We start from the raw sequence: 24,729 nt of genomic DNA, 5'->3' as shown, positions 1-24,729 counted from the left end.
AGAAAAGGAACCTTGAATTAACATTTCACAAAGACAAGGAATAGAGGGTAGAGAGTGCATGTGACTATATATTTATCTATAAATATTCATATTTTTCTAAACTAATCGTTGGTTCTTCAGAGAAGAACAATACTGACATTAGACAATAATTTAAGCATATTCACTATTTGCACATTTGTGTATAAATTAATTAATAATTTCTGTTTAGGCATATTGTAGCAATGATAAGATACGATTCTTGCTTACATTTCAAAGAATTGGTGCAAAGAAATTCAATGCACTGCACCTACAGTCCAAATTGACGTGCTATGCATTTCCAAACAGCCATGTCATTGAACAGCAGCCGCAGCTTTCCCGTAAGATGTCACTTGAGCTTGACGGTTGAGGGCTGCAGTCGGTAGATTTCTAATGATCTGATGTGATAATGAATGGGTGTCTAGAGGGGCAGGTTGACCTACGGTGGGGGGGGAGACACCGGTGTCTTTCTGCAACACACCACGTCTGCCACGCCTCACATTAGTCAAGCTGCCATCTTAGATTGTGACTGTAAAATATGGCCTCATTGCACAAAAAAAAAAAAGCTTTTCACTGGGGTGTTAGCCAATAGGTACATAAAATTGTACCCCCAATTTGTACCTTTTTTTGTGATGGAGTGATTCGGTAATGATGCATTGCTGTATGGGTCTGAGCTCTGCGCTGGAAGGTCCTGGTCAGGGTGGGGTTCAGCAGAGGGAGGGCCAGGGGCCCTACAGAAGGTCTGTGCTGACACCATCTGTGCCCTGTCCGTGTCCAGCATGCCGCCTATGCACCCAGACCGCGGGTCTCGTGTGCCAGCCCGGTCCAGTGCCAATGTGTCAGCCTGCCTGCCCCCCCGCCCCACCCCCCCCAGAGACGGGAGAAAGCTGGAGTCCTGGGATCAAAGGCAGAGGCCACGAGGCAAGAGGTCACATGACCACCCGTCAGCGGGACGGGCTGGGAGTCCTCGCTCTTCTGATTGGCACATTTCAAGCCTGCCATTTTGACCCATCTCATGATTTTATTATTATTATTTTTTTTAAATTCATATGCTTTTGGATTTATACACTGTGGAAAAAAAAACAAAGTGAAGCATTGTACTGTAATACTTTCGGTGAAACTGCACCAATTTCCAGTGCTCGTTTGTTCATCAAATATGTAGAGATAAACATAGCTTAATGTTTCTCTCAGGTCATTAAAAAAAAAACTGACCAGTTTTGGAGAGCTTCCCTGATGTGCTGCAACAAAGTCATGCCTAATGCACAATTAAAGTTATGCCTGCTGAGGTAAATGTGCCATTGGTTAAAATAGTATTATTTTTTAAAGTGTCATAGGGCGGTTGTTACTGTCAGGGTTGTTTATTCTAAAATGGTGGATTCATACGTACTGCTGAGTTTCCTGCTAGCTGAAACAGTTGTCTTTTCTCTTGTGGTGATTAGCCAATATGGCCGCTGTCTATTACTCAAAGGCTACCAACTGTGCAGCGTTGAGCGGAGTCCGCGCTTTGCAATGCTAACGTGAGATTACGGCCCTTGCACCTCAGTATCCTACCTGATGAAGCATGTCTACAGAATTGTGATTGCACATTTGTTCCTGCTTAGCCACGGCCAAACTGATGCAATGCTGTGAACTGCCTCCCTCTGAGGGATGCAAATCTCAATTTCACTAAATGTACTGAGAAACGGTGCCACTCAACACCTTTTGACAACATGATTATTCTCTATGGTTTAGGGACAGGGCTGCCCAGCCCTGTTTCTGGAGATCTGCCGTCCGGTAGGTTTTCACTCCAGCCGTAACAAAGCCACACCTCATCAAACAGCTACAGATCTTGTCTTGTGAGGTGGTTATTAGTAGAGTCAGGTGAGGCCAAATTAGGGTTGAAATGAAAACCGACAGGACGGTAGATCTCCAGGGACAGGGCTGGGCAGCCCTGGTTTAGGGGCGGCAAACGGTTTGAAGACATGCTTTGTTTCGAGGTTACCGTCAGCATTGAAGAAAAAGGGCTTTCCGTCTAACCTTGTATTCTGTGTATTATGGGCCGGAGGGGGGTGGGGGTGGGAACATGTGGCTGATGGGTTGTTGGCAGTTGCCCGCATGCAATATATACCATCTGAATGAAGCATGTTGGAGATTCAGAATGAAATTTCTCAGGCAGAAAGCAGAAGGCTAGCATGACTAAACAGAATTCCAGATATAGCAAAGCCTGACAAACGCTTGCAGTAAACCAGGAAATCACTGGCTGGCACAGAACACAATTCCAGAGTTTAAAAAAAAAAAATAGATATTTTTAGCAGAAGGGAAACAAGATATCCCCAAAAAGCCCCCCAGGGCTTTCGTCTGAACATGTGCCTGTGCAACTGAAATTTCCCATTCCACCTTCTCCATTTGGGACCTACTGTAATAGAGATAGTAAGCACTATCTACAACATAAAGGTCAGGATTAATTTTTGAAGGCGTCTTATTCTTGTGGGAAAGGGATGCAAAGCTGGGTTTTACCCAGGAAGTTGCAAAGTTTTACCCAGGAAGTTTTTTTTATTTTTTTAAATTTTTTTTATTTTTTTGGGATAGCAGACTCACCCCCCGCCCCCCCCCACAGTACCTTCAAGGACCCCCCCATGGGTCCTTGGGCCCCCTGTTAAAAACAATGGCTTTATGAAAGTTTTGATGAGGAAAATACGACCAGTTGGGTCCCTGCCGATGTGATGTCTGTTGGTGCTCAGAATAGTGCTGAGAGCCGGGGAAGAGGGCCTGCGACAGCAGACGAACGCTTCAGCTGGCACGCGCACACGCACAGCAGCCGTCACATACTCGCGTATCCCAGAATCCCACAGCCACGCTTTGGGGCAGAGTCGTCTGCTAAATGCCTGTAATGTAACAACCTTTTAATCAATTGTTTCTCATAGGGCTTTGTGATTTTGTTGGGTGTTGATGTTATCAAGCAAACAGAAAAAGTATGTTTTTTTTAAAGTCTTTGTTAAGAATTCAGCAAACTGTCATTACAGTAGTTTGCATCTAAGCAGTGGACAATTAGACTTGAATGTAGTATTTACGTCCAACTGGATCTTTACATTAATTGGACATTTCTATAAATGAGTATCTAAAAAAAAAGAATCCCACATAGAAAGTGTTTGGTTTGACATATCAAGACAGTCACCATACTGTCACGCACGCTTGCACACGCACACATGCAGTGCATGTTTACAGCTGAATACTAAACCACTGCATGTGGCTGTTGAATAGAGATACCTATCTCACCTGTCAGTAGCATGCTAAAGCATGGCCAGATCAGCAAGCACCTTTTGCTTTTAAAGGTTGCCACGGAGACTCCTCACGGTCCCGTTCATTCGCACCTGTCACACGCTTCCTTAATCCAGGGGGCGCGTGGGACGCACGCAGAAATACCCCGGGGTCACGCTACATTTTCCCCCGTCAGCATTCATAAACAGTCCTCTGCTTCCCAGAACAACCTCTTTCTAGACCACACACATAAATAGGAGAGGCATATATATTTATATAGGGAATACGTTTTTTACCTAAATGCTGTGAACTGATTTAGCTAGCTTCCTCAGTTTGCTTGATCTTGAGGATTATGACCAGTATACCTGGGCAAATGATCACATTGTGAGTTCAGTACATTTTCAATTTTACAATGGACAGTTCTCCTGGAATAAATCTATTTCCAATTATCAAAAATTAGCGAGCAAGATAAGTGCCTCAATCTACTGTCAATATCACTTATCTATCCTATGAGAAAAATCAATGCTCAGCCTTGTGGGCTTGCTAACTTAAAGTAATAATAAACCAATTAGCAAGGTAGCCGGCAGCTGAGCGGTTTTGGCCAGATTGATATCACTTTCACTGCTGCTAGATTTGAGAAACGGTGAGACTGTGCTGTGCTTCCTCAGTGGTCATGGGCCTTGTTCCATTAGTTTCTATCAGAAGTGTGCTAATGATGTCCTGGCTAATGATACAGTGACCTTGTGCAGTGCAGAGATTTTGTTTCCAGCATCAGATCCAGCAAGTAACATTGAGATCTCTGTTACAGATAGAGGGTAGAGCTCGGTGAAGTCACGGTTGCCACTTCACAACCCTTTTGATCATGTGTCTCAAGGGTTGTCAGGTTTGCCCAGTTTTTCGACCAGACTGTGTGTATTTCAAATTAATTGTACAGGTGTGGTTTGTGGTCCCAACCGGACAATGCATTTGCGTGCGTGCACTTGTGCATTTGGGAGCATGTGAGTGTGCATTTGCGTGTGTGCACTTGTGCATTTGGGAGCATGTGAGTGTGCATTTGTGTTGTACACTTGTGCATTTGGATGCATGATAGTGTGCATTTGCGTGTGTGCACTTGTGCATTTGGGAGCATGTGAGTGTGCATTTGTGTTGTACACTTGTGCATTTGGATGCATGATAGTGTGCATGGCAGTACTGGACGGTTCTGGAAGCCTGGCGCGGCTCATATTACCAGAACTGCAGCGGAGACTTTAGCCCAGTGATCCAGTCTGCTGTTTGCCCTTGTGTCTGCTGCCAGGCCTATCCATCTGTAACCCAATCAGACGCGGCCGTCTCTGTGAAATCCCCAATGAGTGTTGGATGGTTCCCCTGAATAAACATGTGAAATGAATCTCCTAAAACGCTTCATCAATGGCAGCGTTCCCCCCCCCCACAACCCCCCCAGAGTGGTGATTCCTCCTGTTCTGTCCTTCCCCAGCCAAGGTCACGGTCTCACAAAGGAGGGAGGGAGAGAGAAAGACGGGAGAGATGGAGACAGAGAGAGAGAGAGAGACAGAGGAAGAGAGATGGAGGGGGGAGAGAGAGAGGTGGAGACAGGGGAGAGAGGGAGAGAAAGAGTGGGGGCAGAGAGAGAGAGAGAGAGAGAGAAATTAGCATGCAGAGCATATGGTGAAGATCTCTGAAAGCATGCGCTTTGAATTGCAATTCTGAGTGATTATGCTCACAGAATATATTACAGTATTTCACCCATTGATGCTTTTAAATACGCAAACAGGCATTCTGAATCAAAATTTTGTGTGGGCATGAATAGTCTCATTACCTACAGTTTCAGGTAGAAAAAAACAAAGTCATCCTTTCCCTTGATTGCTTTGTGCATTATTCTTTTTCTATTACTCATTTAAAAATCACAAAATATTGAAGTGAGTGTGTTTGCTTGATGTAGTCATGGTTTGATGACTAAAATACCCTTTTTATCAAACAATCCTTGTGAATGTAGCTGGTGAAAAAAAACAATGTAAACGATCATGGAAATTCTATGTGAAATATTGTAGAGATATCATAAATTAGGTTTTATCTGACCATATACTTGACATTAAATTAACAGACAGAGACACCCTATGCAATTTCCTTTCTTATGAAGATATATGCATGGCAATCTTGGTTTCAACAGACATAATCTCTTACATTAGGACATTAAAGACCTTGTTAGTGTTAGCATGCAGCACTGCTGACTGCTGCATTCTAAAGAGCCTGTGTTTATACCCATATACTATAATTTGCCTCATTAGTGCAGTCACTGGAGAAAGAAGGACCTTGAAATCAATACCCCAAATTAACACCAAATATTCAATAGTCAGGATGAACAAGCAAGCAGAAGTTGAGTCTTTATATAGCATCCTTGGTGTTTAAGTAGGACACGAGAGCAGCTTTTCCAATCCGGACCTATACTAATAGGCTTCAGGCTCTCTTCCTAGCATCACTCAGGGTAGTGTAGCTCAGAGTTTAAAAAACATTTTTTTTTTACACTTAGAAAGCTTGTCAGGGAAAATCAATGGAGAAAATCATCAGACCAGATCCTCCAGAATTTTTACTTTGTTGACAAAGGTCAGTCAGGTGTTGCTAAGGGTAACGCAGAGGTTACTCAGAGGACAAAGCGGATTCCATTCATAGACTGTATATGTTCGGTTTTTATATCTAGGGTCTTACAGCCTAAATAATTATATCCCACTCAAATGCTGTGTGTATATTTGTTTTATATTTGGACTGTGGACTCCACACACCGGCCAGAATAATACTTGTACGAGAGGCTCCATTTGTTTACCACTATCGGTTTAACGTGGGCTGGCTGCGAATTCCCATCTAACAGGCAGCGTTAATGTAACTATTTTTGTCCTTGTGAAATTTGTGTGATTTACTGTTCAGTACTTCATGTTCAGCTTGTGCCTGCCGGGCAGGGGGGGGGGGGGGGGGGGGCTTGGCAAGGGAGTTATTTTGATCTTTATGTTTACCCATCATTTTTTGGAGGTATGAGCCTAATCACCTAGATCAGGCAGATAAGACAGGCAACAGAATCCATGTTTCTTGCAGGCCACTAACAGATAAGAAATGAGAAAAAGAAGAAATTTTCCACTTACAGGAGATGTGTTCTGCCCTTGCAAAAACTTCACTGGGAAGGATGTCAGCAACCATCAGAAAATGTGCGGACACTCCTTAAGGGCATGGGATTACTCCATATTATTCCATACGGTTTCATTTGGTCTGATGTAATTACATCTTCCCATAAAGAGACAAAGATCATTTCTTTGAATCCCTTTTTTTGTTGTTGCCTGTATTCTGGTTTAATGAATGCATTTTTACATAGCAGAATGCTTAAGACTGCTTAGATTAAGTCAGAATTGGATTAATTACATTCCCAGCCTCCGTCTATCACCATTGAAGTCAGGGAAATGCTGCATAATGGAAAGTAATAATGAGTACAGAAATGCCAGTGTAAACAAGTCATCCTCAGCCATCAATCACTGAGGCCCATTTTAGTAATATAATATGAATGGAAACGTTCTTATCGTACATATATTCATTTTTTTGAAAATTGCACTCATTCGACAAAAGACAATAAACGATGGAAGCACTTCCCTGTACTGTGGGAGATGTTTCGGAGAGCTCTCCACAGCCAGACTAACAGCTGACATCTTGTTGTGTTGATGCTTTGATTTAATTTAAACTTTTCAAATGTTCTAAATGGAGACAGAATAGTTCCCTCCATAAACATTCACACCCTTGGCAAAGATAACACAACTAAGAATGCTGTATTAACATTAACAATACAGGTAATGTGCTACAGTTGCAAAGCATAATAATTATACGGTGACATGATTATTATTATTATTATCTTTGCCTCTGTACATGGGTTTTGAGATAAAATGGTGAATGTGCAATTAAAGAGCAGACCGTCAGCTTTAATAGGAGGGCATTTCACGTCCGTATCAGGTGACCCGTGTAGGAGTTGTAGCCTCAGTGTCGATAGGCTTTCTGGCTGGGGCCAGTCAGACACAAGTCTCTGTCTGGGGCAATCAATATCACACGCCTGGAGTTCGCAAAATGGCACTGGAACCTTTGATTGGAACCAGGTGCTTCGGTCCAGATGAGACCTAAATTATAGGCTTTTTGGCCGGGCTCGCCAGCTGTGTGGTTTGGTATCGGAAATAAAAATACTTGTGTTGAAATAATACCACATCTACAGTGAAATACAGGTGTGTGTGTGTGTGTGTGGGGGGGGGGGGGGGGGTGGGAGGGCTTTGTCTCTTTAAGGTCAGTGGAATCACAAACTCTAGAAAGTGCCCAGATATCTTGGCCAAAAATGTGGTATCACCCACACTCTATCCCATTAGGGGATTCTGAAACTCTCCCACACCATAGATCACTCCGTAAGGTGCAGATTCTGAGCGTACCTCAGAATCACCCAAGAAATGGTTAACTGACCACAGACTTGTGCATATGCATTCATTTGTAATGTATGTAGTGCATTCTTTTAGTGTTGTTAAATACTACTTACCATGGGGGGGTGGTGGGGGTGGGGGGGAAATACCTTGTTTTGATTGCACTGCCACAAAAAGTATTTTGCTTGCCTGTCCCATCAATCAAGAGAATCTTTAGTGCTTTGGTTTCGACAGGGGACTCGCAAACAATAACTCTGTGTGGTCACATGACCGACAGAAAGGGAAGATCAATCTGCATCTACCTCTGGGGAGCTGTACACATGCTTGCTTGTGTAATGTATGAATCAGTGTGTGTGTGTGTGTGTGTCTGTGCACCTCTGCTTGTGTGCATGTGTATGGGTGTGTGTGTCTGTGCACCTCTGCTTGTGTGCATGTGCATGGGTCTGTGCACCTCCGCTTGTGTGCATGTGTATGTGTGTCTGTGCACCTCTGCTTGTGTGCATGTGCATGTGTGTGAGTGAAGAGAGAGAAAGAGAATATATTTCCAGCCGTATTTTTTCCCCCAACTATCTTTCAAGCCTCACAGCATATATTTATTTTAAGTTTTAATGAGACATTCATGATATGGCAAATTAAGTGCTCCCCAGCCTTGAAAGCTCATGGATATCAAGCCGTCTGTGTCCTAGGATGTACACGAGCTTAGATCTCACCGGAACGTCGGCGTCTGCTGCAGTGTCATTAGCGCTAAATTTGACGACACGCCTAGGTGAGGAATTATAACACCGCGACCTGGCTTGTTTTCACATCCGCCGTGTAAGATTTCAGCGAGCCGAGTCTGTGTAAGTCAACCCCGGGGTGATGTGCAGAACTTCAGAGTTCTGTTGGCAAACAGCGATGCTAAAAAAAAAAAGGAAAAAAAATTTAGCCGCTCTGTTCATTGAAATGAGAAAATGAAGAACTGCGGAACTGTCAAGTCAACCAGGGGGTGTCAACAGAATCTTGCTAAGCAAGGATGAGAATGTCAAAAATCTAGGGTTCTGAAAAGTAAGCAGATGCGATGAGGTCACTTGGAGGCTGAGGCAAATTGAGGAGGCGGCCTGTCGCACGCACTCCACCAATGCTCAGCTGATGCTCGGGTGAGGGCGTGGCTTTCCCGGCCGTTTGTCTCCGCCCCCTTAAAGGGACAGTTCACTTTTTGCATTTTTTTTTTTTAAATATATTTTAGTTGTCCACAGTAAACGATATTTTAGAAATGTACCCTTACAAAAAAGAACTGCGGTTCAACTGCAGTTGCAATGATTGTAATTATTGTTACATATTATGTTAGAAAAAAAAAAAGTTATAATGTAGTTTCCCCTCTTCATCTGCAATGTTCCTAAGGGGGCCTGTGTGAACACCTTTCGCTCAAAAATTTCACCTGCTCAGAAATGGAATTCCTGCTCATGAATGCCCACCTGCTCAGAAATGTGCCTGCTGATGGCTCTTGCCAACCGAAGATGCTGATGTCACAGCAAGAATCCCTTCGCTCCTCATTTGGTGGTTTAAGTCTGACGTATGCGAGTGTTGCCTGCGCTTCAGTTCGTCTCAGTTCCTCTGAGGTGACAGATGTAGATGTCTGACTCCACACAACCCCCCCCCCCCCCTTCCCCTCTCCCAGGCCCTCTCCACAGTCTGGAGCTTCTGATATTCACTGAGAAAAAAAGTCCATCATTTTTAATAAGAACCCAGAGAACATGGAGTATTGCTACTCATCAGTTCGTTGACAGATCGCACACTGTAAAATTTTTTGTTTTTTATCGAACTCTCTGCTCACTTCCAGTAACCCTTTGCAAAACACAACAGAAGTGAGGACCACAGCACCGGGATTATATTGCAAGGTTAAATCAAATGTACATTTATTTAAAAATTTGGTTGAGACACACATCACAGAGTTCGGGTTGTGAGTCGCCTCAAGTTACTGCTAGAGAAAGAGCGTTCATTCATTGTTCATTCAACTCATTTAGGCAAGAAAGTGACAAAATTGGCGATAGTCAGGACAGACGTTGTCGGTCGAGGTTGCGCAATCTGCCTCGTGTCATGTCCGAGCAGACCTAACCAACTGCTGGGATGAGAGGCATCAATTGAAGCGTGAAAAGCATAAATGAGCCATTACTTACAGTTCTTGTGACTGTTTTGTTCCCATAGAATGAGCGTTCTTGCTGAGAAGTGGCGTTACAATGAAGTACACGGTGCACATGGAAGACCAGTAAGGGATCAGATTACAGTAGAGTGATTGCTTCTCATGGTCTAACGATGGGATGCTGGGACTGATTATACCCCACACTTTACATTGCATTGCATTTATTTGGAAAATGCTTTTGTCCAAAGCAACGTACAATAACTGCTTTACGTGCGTTGACCCTTCTCAAATTCCAAAATAATCTTGCACACAGACATGGACAGAACATCCAAAGCCCCACACAGAGGGGCCCTGGCTGAGACTCGATCCCAGGACCTACTTGCCGTGCGGCTACTCACTGCATTGCACCCCATTAATACTCAACTAATTCATTTATAAACACTAGTGCAGAGATTCCCTGAGAGACGAGGCAGCTGTACCAGCATAAAAAAAGTAAAAAGTTTCCCTCTAAATCACCTGCACAGCTTTTAACATCAATTCTGAGTTAGGCATGATGTACAAAAAAATAATCATCATCCATCCTGACTGAAGCATGGCAATGAGCTCCAGTAGACATTTCACTGTTTAGAAGTCATATTAGCTCAGAGCCGTGAGTCTGTTCCATACTGCAACCAGTGACATTGCCCTGGAAACGCTCATTACGCACCATGGTTTTATGAACCAGGCCGGCGTGTGACAGGGATTCCCATCCTGGCTGCCGCGCAGCGACTCTCGTTAAGTAAAGTAGGTAATTGACTGCTAGCTGAGGAGCTGAAGGGCTCTCGCGACTGAAGGACCGGCGGTTCCTCACCTAGGGGGCGCGACAGTTAATCAGTGCGGTTCTTTCATCAATTACAATCCCCGATACATTCGAGCCAACCTCCTCGCTCGGATAATATGAATTCAATATCAATTCCGATGCTTTTTTAATGTTTTTTTTTTGTTTTTTTGTTTGTTTTTCCTGCCTTACACAGACACAATTGTTTAGGTTTTTGTTTTAATCAACTACACTTACAATGATTATGTCCAAGGAGAACGATGATGGGTTTGGCTAATTATTTATGACTCAAAGGAACCAAAGCAGTAGTGAATAGAATAGAAAATGCAGTCCATTTGAATAGGTTATTTATTTTCTGCTGCTGCTGCTGCTGCTGCTGTTTTATTACCCGTGACAGTGTGCTGCATATCAAATACGTATCCTCCTACTTAGAGGACAAACACAGCGCAGAACTTTCGGTTTGAGCAGACTGTGGAGCATTTTGCTAATTGAGCCCAAAAGGCACTGAAGGCTGTGTCTGTAAAACAGGCCCGATGTAGGCGGGAGGAACGCCTGTGCTGAAAATTCAGGTGCTGTTTATTACTGGCTGAGGCACACTGGTGGAAGAAGCTTCATTTTGGGTTTTTGGCGGTACTGTAAAACTCTGCCATCTATGAACTACAGGAAGGAAGAAGAGTGCAGTACAGGACTCCAGACCCAGAGCAAGCAATGTTGAAATACATTTTACAATTTTACGTAACAAATTGTCGTTAGCTAACTCGATAATTTGAGGCGACCTAGTTTCAAATGCTTATGGGGATTTTTCAAAACCTAAAATAATGGAAAATGTGAGTATTTATTTTAATCCCTTGAATACAAATCGTTCCATGCCATTGTTTCTCTCTGAAAATGGCATCATCTAAAATGAAAGCTTTTCGAAAAGGGGCCTAACGGTGCTGCCCCAGGTTCTGCCTCATTATTGCCCATGACATTTTCACTGCGCGTGCCGAGCTGTTAGCCTGAAGCAGATGCCCATGTCTCTAGGCTTATTCCCCGGCCTAACGAGCCCTTGCTTTCAAAGGGAACGGGCCAAATCTTAGCACAGCACAAGTTTCCTCTCCGTTCCTTTAAGTCGCAGGAGCGACAGAAATAGCGTCGTCCTCTCTGATCTGTTTGTAATCTGATGGTGGGTGTTGCTCACGGCTAAAAGCGAACATTCGTCGCGGCGGGGGGAGCGTAGCAGCGAGAATGAAAAAAAGGAAAAAAAATGGGAGGAAGCACGTTTGCAGTCCTTTCCCCTCGTTCAAACGGTTCCTCCGATGTTTGAAGCTCATGCGAAAGGCTACTGGCTGAGCGCGAACCACACCATGAGCATATCAAAGCCGCTGCAGCCTCTTTGTGTTGTGGAAGTCAGAGGATTCAGTGTGGAAGCGCATGATGTCACGATAATTCATACCCACATATCCACAATATGTTTTATATGATATTCCTGGCATGATTTTGCTGGTTCCATGCCATATTATGTGAATTTTAGAGCCATGCATCTTTTGAAATAAAATACATATTGAAGAATTGTAATGGCTATAGTAATGTTAGGATTGGAGTGAAAACAAACAGGATGGTAGATCTCCAGCAACAGGGTTGGGCAGCCCTGCTCTAGCTGTTGAATGAGCTGTGCTTTGTTAGGTTTGGAGTGAAAACGTACAGGATGGTAGATATCTAGAAACAGGGTTGGGCAGCCCTAGTCTAAGCTGTCACCCAATGGGACGCTTTTGACAGTGAACTAACCGTTGTTGGGTGAATGGGATGGGGGGTGGGGGGGGTGGTGGGGGGTTGGGTACCCAGGGTGACCTGGGCGTGTCACTTTTGTCTGTGTTTAATTCCCGCCCACTCTTCGCTTACCCTTGAGGGGAATTCCATCAGTCAGTCAAACCTAAGTGGTTGGGCACAGTCAGCGAAGCGGCGTGCTATTTTTAGACCGAGTGATGTCAGGAGGGATGTCGTGCTTGTCAATGAGACTTCCTCCGCCCGCGCTCCTCTGCAACGCTCGAGGACGAACGATATCGCGCCTGGCGAGGGTTCAGACGCATTCGCTTATCCCTCTCGTTTACGTCGAGAATGAATTATTCAAATGAGTAAGCCTGGCTTACTTTTGATACGCTATTTTTAAATCTTACGTCTGGTTGGTTGCCAGAAGCTGCATATCTAAAAAGGGGTTCCCAGGCGATTCTTTTCTAATGATTTGTACATGAGAGAGAGAGAGAAAGAGAGAGAGGCAGAGGGAGAGAGAGAGAGAGAGAAAGAGAGAGCGGCGAAGAGGGAGAGAGAGAGAGAGAGAGAGGGGAGAGGAAGACATATTTACTGTGAGACCTTTGATAAAGACAGTGGTTATACTAGGGTTGACTATATTAGGATCGATAATAAATATCCACCATGGCAGGTATTTTACACATAATACAAATCCTTTTAGAAGTTGCTCCTAAATGACTGTATATTTTCGATAAAAAAAAGGTTATTAAAAGCCTTTTGGAGATTTTATTGCGAGTTTTGAATACACACTGTGACATCTGGCCAACAGGTGCCCACACACATTTACAGTTGAGGGTGCTCCTGCATATGATTCTAAATTTAGCAACATAATAAACTGGGATGGGATCCAGGCCTGTCGGTAGTACTGGCATCCTCTTGTCGGGCGATGACGTCGCTGGAGCAGGAGCTGGAACGACGGAGTGTTGGATGTTTGTCAGGAGCTCGGGCCAAGAGAACATGGGAGTCTATATCGCGAGCATCAGGGGATGCTCTCCACGAAAAGGATGCTCGGAGATGATTTCCATTTAAAACGAAACGTGTCAAACAGATGGTCGGGCCTGAAGAGAAGGGGGTGGATAAAGAGGTGCCGATTGGTCGGGAGGGGTGGATGAAGAGGTGCCGATTGGTCGGGAGGGGTGGATGAAGAGGTGCCGATTGGTCGGGAGGGGTGGATGAAGAGGTGCCGATTGGTTGGATGGGGTGCAGCGCTGTTTTAGTGGTGTAGCAGGAGTGTGGTGACCGTGAGGGGTCTTCCGTGGAGCAGAGCCAAAGCCCATCGTTTATATTTATGCATTCAGCCCACCTGGATTCGACGGAAGGTCGTGCTTTGCATGCACGCGCGCAGACAATGCAATTGTGCCAGTGACTGCCAGATGACCAGGAATTACCTGACACCTATTTAGCATGTCACACCCGAGGTAAGATACACTTTGTTGAACCCCGTGGGGGCAATTTGTCCTCTGCATTTGACCCATCCTGGTTACTTAGCAATGCCAGGTCTAGAGGCCAGCGCCTTGATCAGAGGCAATGAATGTTGTTCGGTGAATGAGGAAACCCACGCAAACATGGGGAGAGGAGACAGACTCCATGATCCGGCCCGGCCAGGACTGAAACCTGCAACCTCCCTCGTGCGAGGGAACAGTGTTAACCACTGTGCCACCGTGCCACCCCATGTGTCTACCTTGTCTGAGGCATCCTTTCACAATGAATATCCATCCGTCCATCCATTATCTACGCCTGCTTATCCTGAGTCGCGAGGGGTGCTGCAGCCTATCCCAGCATGCATTGGGCGAGAAACAGGAATACACAATGGACAGGCTGCTAGTCTATCGCAGGGCACACACATCCTTCACTCACACACTCGTACCTAGGGGCAATTTAGCATCTCCAATTAACCTAACCTGCTGCTTTTTGGACTGCGTTAACAAACAGTAGTTAACACTCAAGTGAGAAAAAAAAATGTAATTTTTTCCATTGGAAAACCTAATCCGTCAATCTGTATATAGAGATTAAACTCTTGTGTCAGTTGTTCGTGCCTTTGCTATAACCAATAAACACATTTATTTTCCTCTACTCGTGCAATTTCACCTGAGAGTCTGCCCTGAATCAAAGGATATCGTACTGACAGGCTTCTGATTGAAGTTCCCATGAAGCTCCATGGCTGATTTATGCATTCGGTGAACATTCGTCTGACGAGAATACCAACTGAGAAATGCTGCATGGCTCACGGTCAGGAAATTTCAAGGACTTTCATGGCAAGCTGCCCCATGCATACAAACATCCACCACATGCGTGAAACAGAGAGTCTCTTTTATAAGCCAAATCTTATAAAAGACAGAAGGTGCTCTCAGTATGGGACAGTGCATGTAACTAAAAAATATATACCCGGGCTCTTCAGAGAGACTACCAAAAATAGACACTGGAGGACTCATAGAAAATAAAGCACGTTTATTTAAATAAGACTGATGTTTCGACTTGGCTGTGTATGTGAATACATACATAGATGCACTACGAGACAATACTATATACATTACTCAGTAAATACGGTCTCTGCTGCCCTTAATTATCTCCCTGTTTTGATGGCATTTCTTGCCGAAGTTGCCTTGAAGATCTTCCGATCCTTAGTATTGTAATTTTAATTCTTTGGTGTGGCACTGTGTCCGAATAATATGCAAACTGGGCATGCATGTGTAGATTTGTTGGTTTGATTCCCAGGTGGGGCACTGTCATTATACCCTTGAGCAATGGTACTTTGCTTCAGTACTAAATCTCTTCAGTAAAATATTACTGCTGTAAAATGGACTGTATGAAAAAAAAATAATGTAAGCTGTGAAAATTGCTCTGGGTAAGAATGTCTGCTTAATGCTAAACCATTTATGGAGCAAGATGACATATGTGATTGGAATGTTCTTAACTGAACATAGTAATGCTGATGTAACAATCACTACTGCTAATAGAAAGCAAGAGAGTTCTAGAACACTGACTTAGAATAAATTTTTTAAAACGACTCTTCAAATGCTTTTTTTGCTTCTGTTGACATAGTGTGTGGTACTGGTGAGGCTTTGTAGTAAACCAAGTCACCTTTAAAGAAAGCGGCAAACCCTTCCTGGTTAGCCCTCATCTAACGAGATAGGGACTTCATAGATGCATATAGGCCATAATATTTGCTGTGGGTTGGCTCCAAGCCAAGTTGACTCCACTTGCATCTCACCAGGCAGTCCTGTACTCCAGGTAGCAATGTCATCCCGGCCTGGTGGGTCATCAAGCTCCTTGGGTTCTTCTCCTAGCCTTTTCACATACAAATTGCATGCTCATTAGCACTTGTTAATGCACTTGCGCTGTTGACTTTTATAGGGGTTCTCACTGCCCACCACTTCCCACAGTACAAGAAGCGGTGAAAAATTGTACTGTCTAAATTCAAATAAAAAAACCCAATTAGGTATGATTATACAATTATATATAATTGCTGCAGTGAGTGTGAATTGCACAGGTGTCACAACCGTTTGTCCAGTCAAAAGTGTTTGCAGGTTTTTACCTGCATGAGCTAGCTGATTGCTGGAACTTTCTAAAAAAAAAAAAAAAGAAAAAAGAAAAAAAAGAATAGCATTTATGGTACATCAAAAGAGGCGCCTTGTTAGCACACTTTGTGAGATTGCTGGCTTACCCCATTGGGGTAGAATGACCTACATCGCAAGAATGCAGTGTGAGAAACTTGGCTTCTGGAGCTCAGACTTAGTTCAAGCCCGAAATAAAGGACAGCCGTCGTCAGAAGGGGCATCAAAGAGAGCTTTGATTAAAAATACACCTCAACACTGCTTCAAATAAAAATTCACTCAAAATTCTCATGACACACATAGCAAAATGTCAATGTCATTTGATTAAGTTGAATGGTTGGGTGGGAGGGTGAATTCTTCCGCGATTGTACAAACTGGCAACGTTTCCCTGTCAGAAATTCCAGCCACCAGCCTAAGATGGAATCTAGCAGGAACCAGCTTCTGCTCCAGCTGGACTCCATCTGGACATGGTCTTGCCAGCTTTGTTGCTCTCTCAACCATCTTGTCGCCAAGCTTGACCATCTCCAAACCAGCTTAAAACCAGCTGGATCTGCTTCCAGCCAGGCTGGAACCATGCCAGAATTTCGTCTAGGTCTTCTTTTCTTCAGCATTTAGGAACGTACAAGGCAGGGCTTTTCCAAAAATCAAATTCAGATGGTATCATCGTTCCATAACCTTATTATGATCTCTGGTTCTGTTTCACAACTGCATGACCATCCGATTTCTTCTCAATGGTGTGACAGAAGGGTGTGTACTCTGATGGATGAGTCAAGTTGTTGTGGTATTCAGTCTATAATTATTGACAGGGGATCAGTAGGTGGGAGCGTACCAAGTTGCTTGGTCATCTAATTGCTGAATGTTGATTTTTGAATCAAGAACTGGGAGGACTCACTACACAAGAAGATAATCAAGTTCTCTCATTTCTGTTTTCCAGAGGATCTCTTATGTTGTGATACATTGTGCAAATCTGGTCACAAACATATGTAAGCTTATGTCTGACACCTTTCCACAAAGATCTTTTATAATAATAAAATATAATCATAAATTACCTGAACTTGAACCATTGCACCACAGTCTTTCTCCACAGATTTCTTTACACATACTGAAAAAGTATGTGAGCACGGGTGTGTGAGTGAACGCGAGAGACAGACTGTGATTGTGTGCGCGCTTTGAAATATGGATCCTATGGAACTTGCATATGGAACAAGCGAACCCCAGAAAAGTGCTTGATTAAATAAACCAAGAATATAGATCAACCTAAGCAGTTTACTGGATGGGTGCTCCATATATGCCTGCCTGTCTAAACAGCTGGCTCTGCCCCTCTCTCCTCTTGCAGTTTGTGGCCTTCGCCTCCTTGTTCTTCATCCTCGTCTCCATCACCACCTTCTGCCTGGAGACGCACGAGGCCTTCAACACCATCGTCAACAAGACGGACGCGTCGCGCAACGCGAGCCTGCCGGACCCGGGCCCGCACTACGAGATCGAGACCGACCCGGCGCTCACCTACGTGGAGGGCGTCTGCGTCCTCTGGTTCACCATCGAGTTCCTGGTGCGGGTGACCTTCAGCCCGGACAAGCTGGAGTTCGTCAAGAGCGTGCTGAACATCATCGACTTCGTGGCCATCCTGCCCTTCTACCTGGAGGTGGGGCTGAGCGGGCTCTCCTCCAAGGCCGCCAAGGACGTGCTGGGCTTCCTGCGGGTGGTGCGATTCGTGCGGATCCTGCGCATCTTCAAGCTCACCCGCCACTTTGTGGGTCTCCGCGTGCTGGGCCACACGCTCCGCGCCAGCATCAACGAGTTCCTCCTCCTCATCATCTTCCTCGCCCTGGGTGTGCTCATCTTCGCCACCATGATCTACTACGCCGAGCGCGTCGGGGCCAGCCCCACCGACCCCACCGCCAGCAAGCACACCGAGTTCAAGAACATCCCCATCGGCTTCTGGTGGGCGGTGGTCACCATGACCACGCTGGGCTACGGCGACATGTACCCCAAGACCTGGACGGGCATGCTGGTGGGCGCCCTGTGCGCCCTGGCTGGGGTGCTGACCATCGCCATGCCCGTGCCCGTCATCGTCAACAACTTCGGGATGTACTACTCGCTGGCCATGGCCAAGCAGAAGCTGCCCAAGAAGAGGAAGAAGCACATCCCCCAGGGCACGCAGGCCGGGTCCCCCACCTACGGCCACGCGGAGCTCAACCTCACCTGCAACAGCACCCAGGTGGACCCCTGCCTGGGAAACCGGGGGAACAGGGTGCTGGAACGCAACAGATCGGGTGAGCAGCGGCAGCAGCAGCTGCTGTGTGGCGTAGTGGGTTAGCGTGCCGGGTTGTATTGTATGCTTTTAATGGCAGGGTGTTTCCCCTTTTGTTTTGCAGCCTGAATAGATCTGAATATAACCAGCTGCATGTAGTAATTATTCCGGGATGCAAATAATGCTCCCGATACTTTGCACGTGGGTGTGAAAGATTGAGAGGGATACAGACAACGTGTGCGTGTGTGTGTGTGTGTGTGTGTGTGTGTGTAGTGCATAGTGTGTGTTTGTGTAACTTGGGTGCAGCACTCAAAAATCAGATATTATTTTCATTATTTATTTGTACCAGAGATGGTGCCGGAGTACTTTAAACTGTGGTTTGTTTTTTTAAACCACTGAGGGACAGCACTCGAGAGTTCAACAGCAGTGTCCCATCCGGGGTGCCAATCTCAGCGCATCATGATTCACACCTTGACCCCAGAGACCATGTCTATTTTGAGTCTCTAAGTGACCTTTAAGCTCCCCCCCCCTCCCTTGTGAGTGTGTTTCTGTACGCCCTATGGCTGTAGCACACGCTTGATGTGAGTGTTTGATGTGTGTCGTGCATTGTCTCTAACTCCCCCGCCAACCCTCCCCCCCCACCCCCCACCCCGGAGCAGTGCTTTCAGGCGACTGCAGCGGGGGAAGTGACCTCACCCTCTCCCCGGAGGACTGCAACCCCCTGCGGAGGTCCAGCACGCGCGACAGGATCCGCAGGAGCGCCGGGGGCACCTGCTTCCTGCTGGCGGCCAGCGACTACACCTGCTCCACCGACGGGGGCGTCCGCAAAACAGGTGCGCCCGGTCCCCTCTCTCTCCGCCTCTCGGTCCTCTCCTACACCTCTCTCCACCTTTTCCTACACCTCTCCATCCCTCTCCTACACCTCTCTCTGCCTCTCTGTCTCTCTCCTACACCTCTCTCTGCCTCTCAGTCCCTCTCCTACACCTCTCCCCACCTCTCAGTCCCTCTCCTACACCTCTCCGCCTCTGTCCCTCTCCAACACCTCTCTCCACCTTTTCCTACACCTCTCAGTCCCTCTCCTACACCTCTCTCCATCTCTCAGTCCCTCTCCTACACCTGAGAGACCGTGGGCTGCTGGGAATTTACTTAACTAGATTAGACCCAGTATTTACCTCACTCCTTACTGTGGCCTGTATTAACCAAAGAACTTAGCCGGAAAATAAATAACTAAAACCTACTCTAGTTATAGTAACTAAAACCTATACAAATATTTCCCATGCCAGAACAGATTTAATTTTGTTTAGCTAACTTGTATAACACTAAGCGCAACAGCAGGCTTGGATTAGCCTACATTTACCAGCGGCTTCATTTTCAAGAAATCCTGAACAACTGAACCTCATCCTGAATTACTGAACAACTGCAGGCGAGTTTTGGGATATTTTTTGTTAAGAAAAGCTGCTTTACTATTTTATGCAAGTTAAGATATGAATGCATATCACACATGGCAGTTGAACTTTTATCTTCATTATCATAGCAATTAATCTACGCTGTAATATGGGACCCCATTAAGCTACAAGATAATCGCTTATAGTGAGAACCTAATACCCTTTTCCCAGCCTGTGATCTGAATCCAATGATCTCGCTGAGCGTAGAGTGGGACATTCAAACGCAATAAACCTCCAATGAGTTGTGAAGGACACTGGCTTTTCCCAGGCAAGATAAGAGCAAAAGTGAAATTCAGAGGTGGAAAGTCCAGGGGTCAGCAGATATATCCAGCAGTATAAATAGATATAAATGCTGTGTGTAAAGAGTTGTGTAAATCGCTCTGGATAGGAGCGTCTGCTAAATGCCTGTAACTGGTTAGCGATGACCCAATAGGCACCGCGCGGAGCGACCCTAAATCCCAGGTGGCTTCGGGAGAGACAGACCCTCCAAGTCAATGTCAAGTCAAGTCAAAGTTTATTTATATGGCACATTTACAACAACCGCAGTTGACCAAAGTGCTTGAACAAGCTTAAAATACCAAAAATTCAAGCGTCTTTGAGTTCATGAAAAGCGCTACATAAAATAAATGTATTATTATTATTAATAATAATAAAAATGAATATAATTCCAGGTTCGCCATCGCGGCCTCTGCTCACTCTGTGGTCCTTTGCAGGTGAAGGGGACATAAGTAATGCCACCTTTGTCTCCCCGTTGAGAAGGGCTGCAGCCGATATGGACTGTTAACTCGCCCTTCAGGTAGAGCACTCCACAGGTGCTTTTTAGCACCACGGCTTTTTCGTGTGGTGTTAAAACGCGGCGTTATTCTTATCGAATAATCACGTCCTGACTGAGTCTTTAGAACGGAGTAAGTTGCTTGCACTGAAACACAGCAGATTTAAACTCTATTAAACCTGCATTGCTTTTGTTAAATGCTAATGTTTTTTCACCCCCCCCCCCCCCCAAAGTGTTTATAAAAATGAACAATGAAAACAGAATGATGTGGTCAGATAATGGTTGAATACTGGCAACACCTGTTTTTAATTGAATGAAAATGCATTGTTTGTGCGGTAATTAACACATGCACGGTTTTAAATGCCTGAACCATCAATATCTTTCATAAAGAACAGCAGAAAGTGCATTTATCAAGTCACTTCTGAGGTAGAATACCGTATTAAATAACATTCACTAGTTAGATTTAGAGTATTATAGGTTTTTGCAATGTAGCAGTTGTATTATCACCAAATTAAATTACGAAATGAGTCATTTTATGCAAAACATGAGTTGAAGATATTCATTCTTATGTATCATTCAAGATGAAGTGATTTTTCATTATTGTGAAAATAAAGGGAAATTCAAGTTCTTTTTTCCTATGTAGACTTTTCACAATGACAGAAAATGTAATCTAGTCAGGTTGGTCTTTTGTACAGTAAATTTGCAAAAATCTTCAAAGAGGTTTTGAATCACGTATGACCCTTTGCATTTTCACGAATGGACTCTTGCTCGTTAAGCACCGTGGAACCCAGTGCTGTGCATGACCCCTCTGTTACTTCCCATCACATGTCCGTGTCTCGTCTTGTTCTTGACTGCTGATTGGCCGATGGCGACTCACCCTCGTTTTTTTTTTTGTTTTGTTTTTTTTGTGTTTTGTCTTGTGCACTTCTCCCCCTGCGTTTGAAGGCTACGAGAAATCCAGGAGCTTAAGCAACATAGCAGGCCTGGCCGGCAGCGCCCTGAGGCTGTCTCCGGTGACCTCGCCCTACAACTCGCCCTGTCCAATGAGGCGCTCTCGCTCTCCCATCCCATCAATCCTGTGAGGCCAGGCCCCACGCCCGCCCCCCGCCTCTCCCTCATCTTCCATACGGGCCGTCTCTCCTCCCCCCCCCCGAATTCAGCAGAGGGACTGCCTGCGCCCCGCAGAATTACGTTTGGCGTTCCGACGGTGCGATACGAATTTGCGCATGGTGTTAAAACTGTAGCAGGACACGAGGAGCCAATCTGTCCTTCCCCCCCCAATGGACAAAACCCCGCCCTCTTTGACTAGTGAGGAGAGTAGCGCTTCCTTTTTTGGTTAGCAATCGTCCCTTAATAATGGTAGCTTCTCAATAGCAATAAGTAGGACAATTAATGGCTTTTCCACATGGCCATATAAAGTTTAATAACAGTGTTTTAAAATCAGGGAGATTATTTACTCAGCCCTATTTAAATGAGATTATGTGCTTCCAAACCATATAATCACCCCCCCCTTTGGACCTCACGTCAATGACTGTTATCCCATCCTCCCCCCCCCCTCCTGGAGATGTCTGGAGCCTTGTCTTGATTCACGTGCCACGCCCTTCTCCCCCCCCCCCCACCACGCAAACCACCGGGCCTTGGTCACATCTTTGCATGGATCATCCTGTGTCATCGTCTTACAGCAATGTTATAAGCAAAGCAAAAAAACAAAACAAAAAAAAACGAACAAAAAAACAAAAAGGAAACCCCGTTTCTCGGACATGGAATGTGCACTGGACCTGTGTGTGTGTGTGTATGTGCGTGTGCGTGCGCTGTCTGCTGCAAAGACAGGACAGCATTGGGAATGCCCCAGCGGACTGTCCCTCCTGTGCATGTGGCTGAGCTCCTCCCTCGCTGCTGGTTTTTTTTCTTCTTTTCTTTGCCCAAACTGTCACCACATAGCCAAAAAACTGAGCTGTCTCCGGTTGTCTAGGTGCAGAGAACTGCAAAGACGTTGTCTTTACTGGTTGCATACAAGCTGAGAGCAGCACTCTTTCTTAATGGACTGGAAGGCTTCGTCAAGATGCTATAAAAGGTAATGTCATCTCTATGGCTTGCATTGAAACTCATCACAGATCTCAGTAGGCAAATTAACTGTATTTTGTTTGTATGCCCAGGGGGTCATTTGGCAATATTGTGGCCGAATTACAGGTTAAAAAGTGGGTTTCAGTATTTTAAGTGTTGACAGAATGTACAGAGTGCGTTCTTATGTAATTTAAATGTAATTCACCGTAAAGTTTGATCTCTTTTTTGTAAAGAAAACAAAATTCAAGGTTAAACACACACACACACACACACACATTATGCTTTGGGATCTAGTGCATTATGGGTTGTTTGTAGCACTCAGTAGGGATGACTTGCCGGGAAACGAGAAGGGCCATTTTACTGATCTTGACAGACACACCTACACAGGTAAATTGCTATTTACGTGAGTAGATTCTAACAGGTGGGTCACACATAGTATGATCTTGCTGGTTCCAGAAATGCAGCTCACCCATTACCTATGGCAACAATAGCATGGTTGCTAAGCAACTGGCTTACATTGAGGTGTGACTGTACAGTTGAGTGTCACAGGCACAACACGCGCACAGACACACACACTTACTGTAAATACTGTTAATTAGTGTGAAAAGGCATACAGTATACACCAAATAGATACAAAGATATGGCGTTATATTAGTACCATTAAGAACTGATATAGAAAAAAATATTGATTGGTAATAAAAAAATTTAAATAAAATGTATTTTTCTTTTTTATTTTCTTAAAGGAAAAGTTAGTTTAAATTGATTTATATCTCGTGAAAATAAAAATTAAAAACCAGTTATAGCCAATAAATCAATATTTTTAAAGTATTCTTAATGGGACTAATCTAGAACCATAAAAATATATTTTTATCAATTTGTTGGGCCACCCCCAGTGTAATGATAAAGCTAATGGGGAAAGCATATGCATACACAGAAAAAATGAAATATAAAAATATATGTTACCTTTGTATTAACCAATGCCTGTATATATGTGTAATCGTGTTCTGTAGCATGAATCTGCATGACCGTCTTTGTAATATACAATGAACTATTCCCGCAGAAATTTCTGATATTTAGAAATGAGGGCAATATATATATTTTTTTTCAACATGTTCACAGATATTTTGTTTTGGAGAAATATTATTGCTGATGGAACTTGTGGGAAAAGCTGCTGCTGCTGCTGCTGTCTTTGGCCACAGCACAGAACAGCGTTACTCACGGATTAAAACTACACAGTGGACACTGGATAACTACAGCTGTTGACTGGACAACTGTCAGAGGAAGTTCCTTCAGAATTCTGAGGAATTCCCAGAGTTCCGAGGAACGCTGGGATCACTGGGCTGGGGGAATTTCCCCTTCGGGGAAAAAAAAAAAAAAAACTACTGTTGCTATTATGGCCACAATGGACACACACCCTGAACACAAGGATTAAATATATATTTGTATATATTAACTCAAGGCACGTGGGGAAACAAACTCTTCTCACGCAGTCTTCTAAAGGAAAGAGGAAAAAAGTCTTTGTGGATCTTATGTGTGACACCCATATGTCTATAACTCTTTGCCATCCATGGAATCCCTGCAATAAGTGTATTAAAACATTTAAAGCCAAGATAGATCTGGACAAATGGTTTATCTATAAATCTATAAATCCATAGACAGGGGGAAAAAAATATGTGCTAAAGATTAATAAATGTGACAAATAGTCGATACTTTTATTTTCTTTAGTATTCTGGTGGATTCATTACTGTTTTGCTTTCCATTACGCAGTAGCCACTACAATACACTACAGATAAAGGAGCAGGAATATGGTGTTGGTTCCCAGATTTTACCTCTGCCTTCAGAAGATAAGAATGTTCATGGCTGACTGGCAGAACAGAAGGAAACACGCATACTTAAAAGGAGGTTTCTCATCGTGTCATCTGGACTACATACATATTTTGTTGGATTCATGTCCTATATTTCATCTTCACACAGTCAAAGGGACTTTGAAAAATAAAATTCTTCCCCTAATTACACCAAGAAACTTTTGACATTAGTATCCCTGTAGCAGACAATTCAGAGATTTCATATATAATCTGTAAGTGATCGAATATGGCTTTTGTAGTTGATGAAATGAATGAAACATGGACGAAGCCTATGGATGAATTCAAACGAAATTGGGGAAAAAAATGTCCTTAAACCTTTTCCTTCTGTGCCATTCCTTTCTTGTTGCATTTACACAGCATCATTTGTCG

General features: G+C 44.4%; 1 protein-coding gene across 6 annotated transcripts in view; it reads left to right on the top strand.

The window, feature by feature from the left end:
• The window catches only part of kcnc2 (potassium voltage-gated channel, Shaw-related subfamily, member 2), a 40,761-nt gene extending 16,931 nt beyond the window's left edge, over nucleotides 1–23,830 (top strand). The window contains exons 2-5 of one of the 6 annotated variants that reach the window (XR_010331099.1): nucleotides 17,300–18,236; nucleotides 18,874–19,047; nucleotides 21,377–22,505; nucleotides 23,615–23,830. Coding sequence is in view for 5 of the 6 variants with exons in the window: in XM_064342391.1 (XP_064198461.1) it covers nucleotides 17,300–18,236; nucleotides 18,874–19,334 (1,398 nt within the window). In the remaining variant the exon portion in view is untranslated. Of the gene's footprint in view, nucleotides 1–17,299; nucleotides 18,237–18,873; nucleotides 19,444–19,990; nucleotides 19,993–21,376 lie in introns of those variants that run through there. The other 5 variants (XM_064342396.1, XM_064342395.1, XM_064342393.1 and 2 more) reach the window with 5 other exon arrangements.
• Nucleotides 23,831–24,729: the final 899 nt, after the last annotated feature.

This window comes from Anguilla rostrata, chromosome 7, assembly GCF_018555375.3.
Source record: "Anguilla rostrata isolate EN2019 chromosome 7, ASM1855537v3, whole genome shotgun sequence".
In the NCBI taxonomy this organism is placed as follows: domain Eukaryota; kingdom Metazoa; phylum Chordata; class Actinopteri; order Anguilliformes; family Anguillidae; genus Anguilla; species Anguilla rostrata.
The sequence above is the reverse complement of the archived record's forward strand: the minus strand, read 5'-3'. Positions and strand labels throughout refer to the sequence as shown.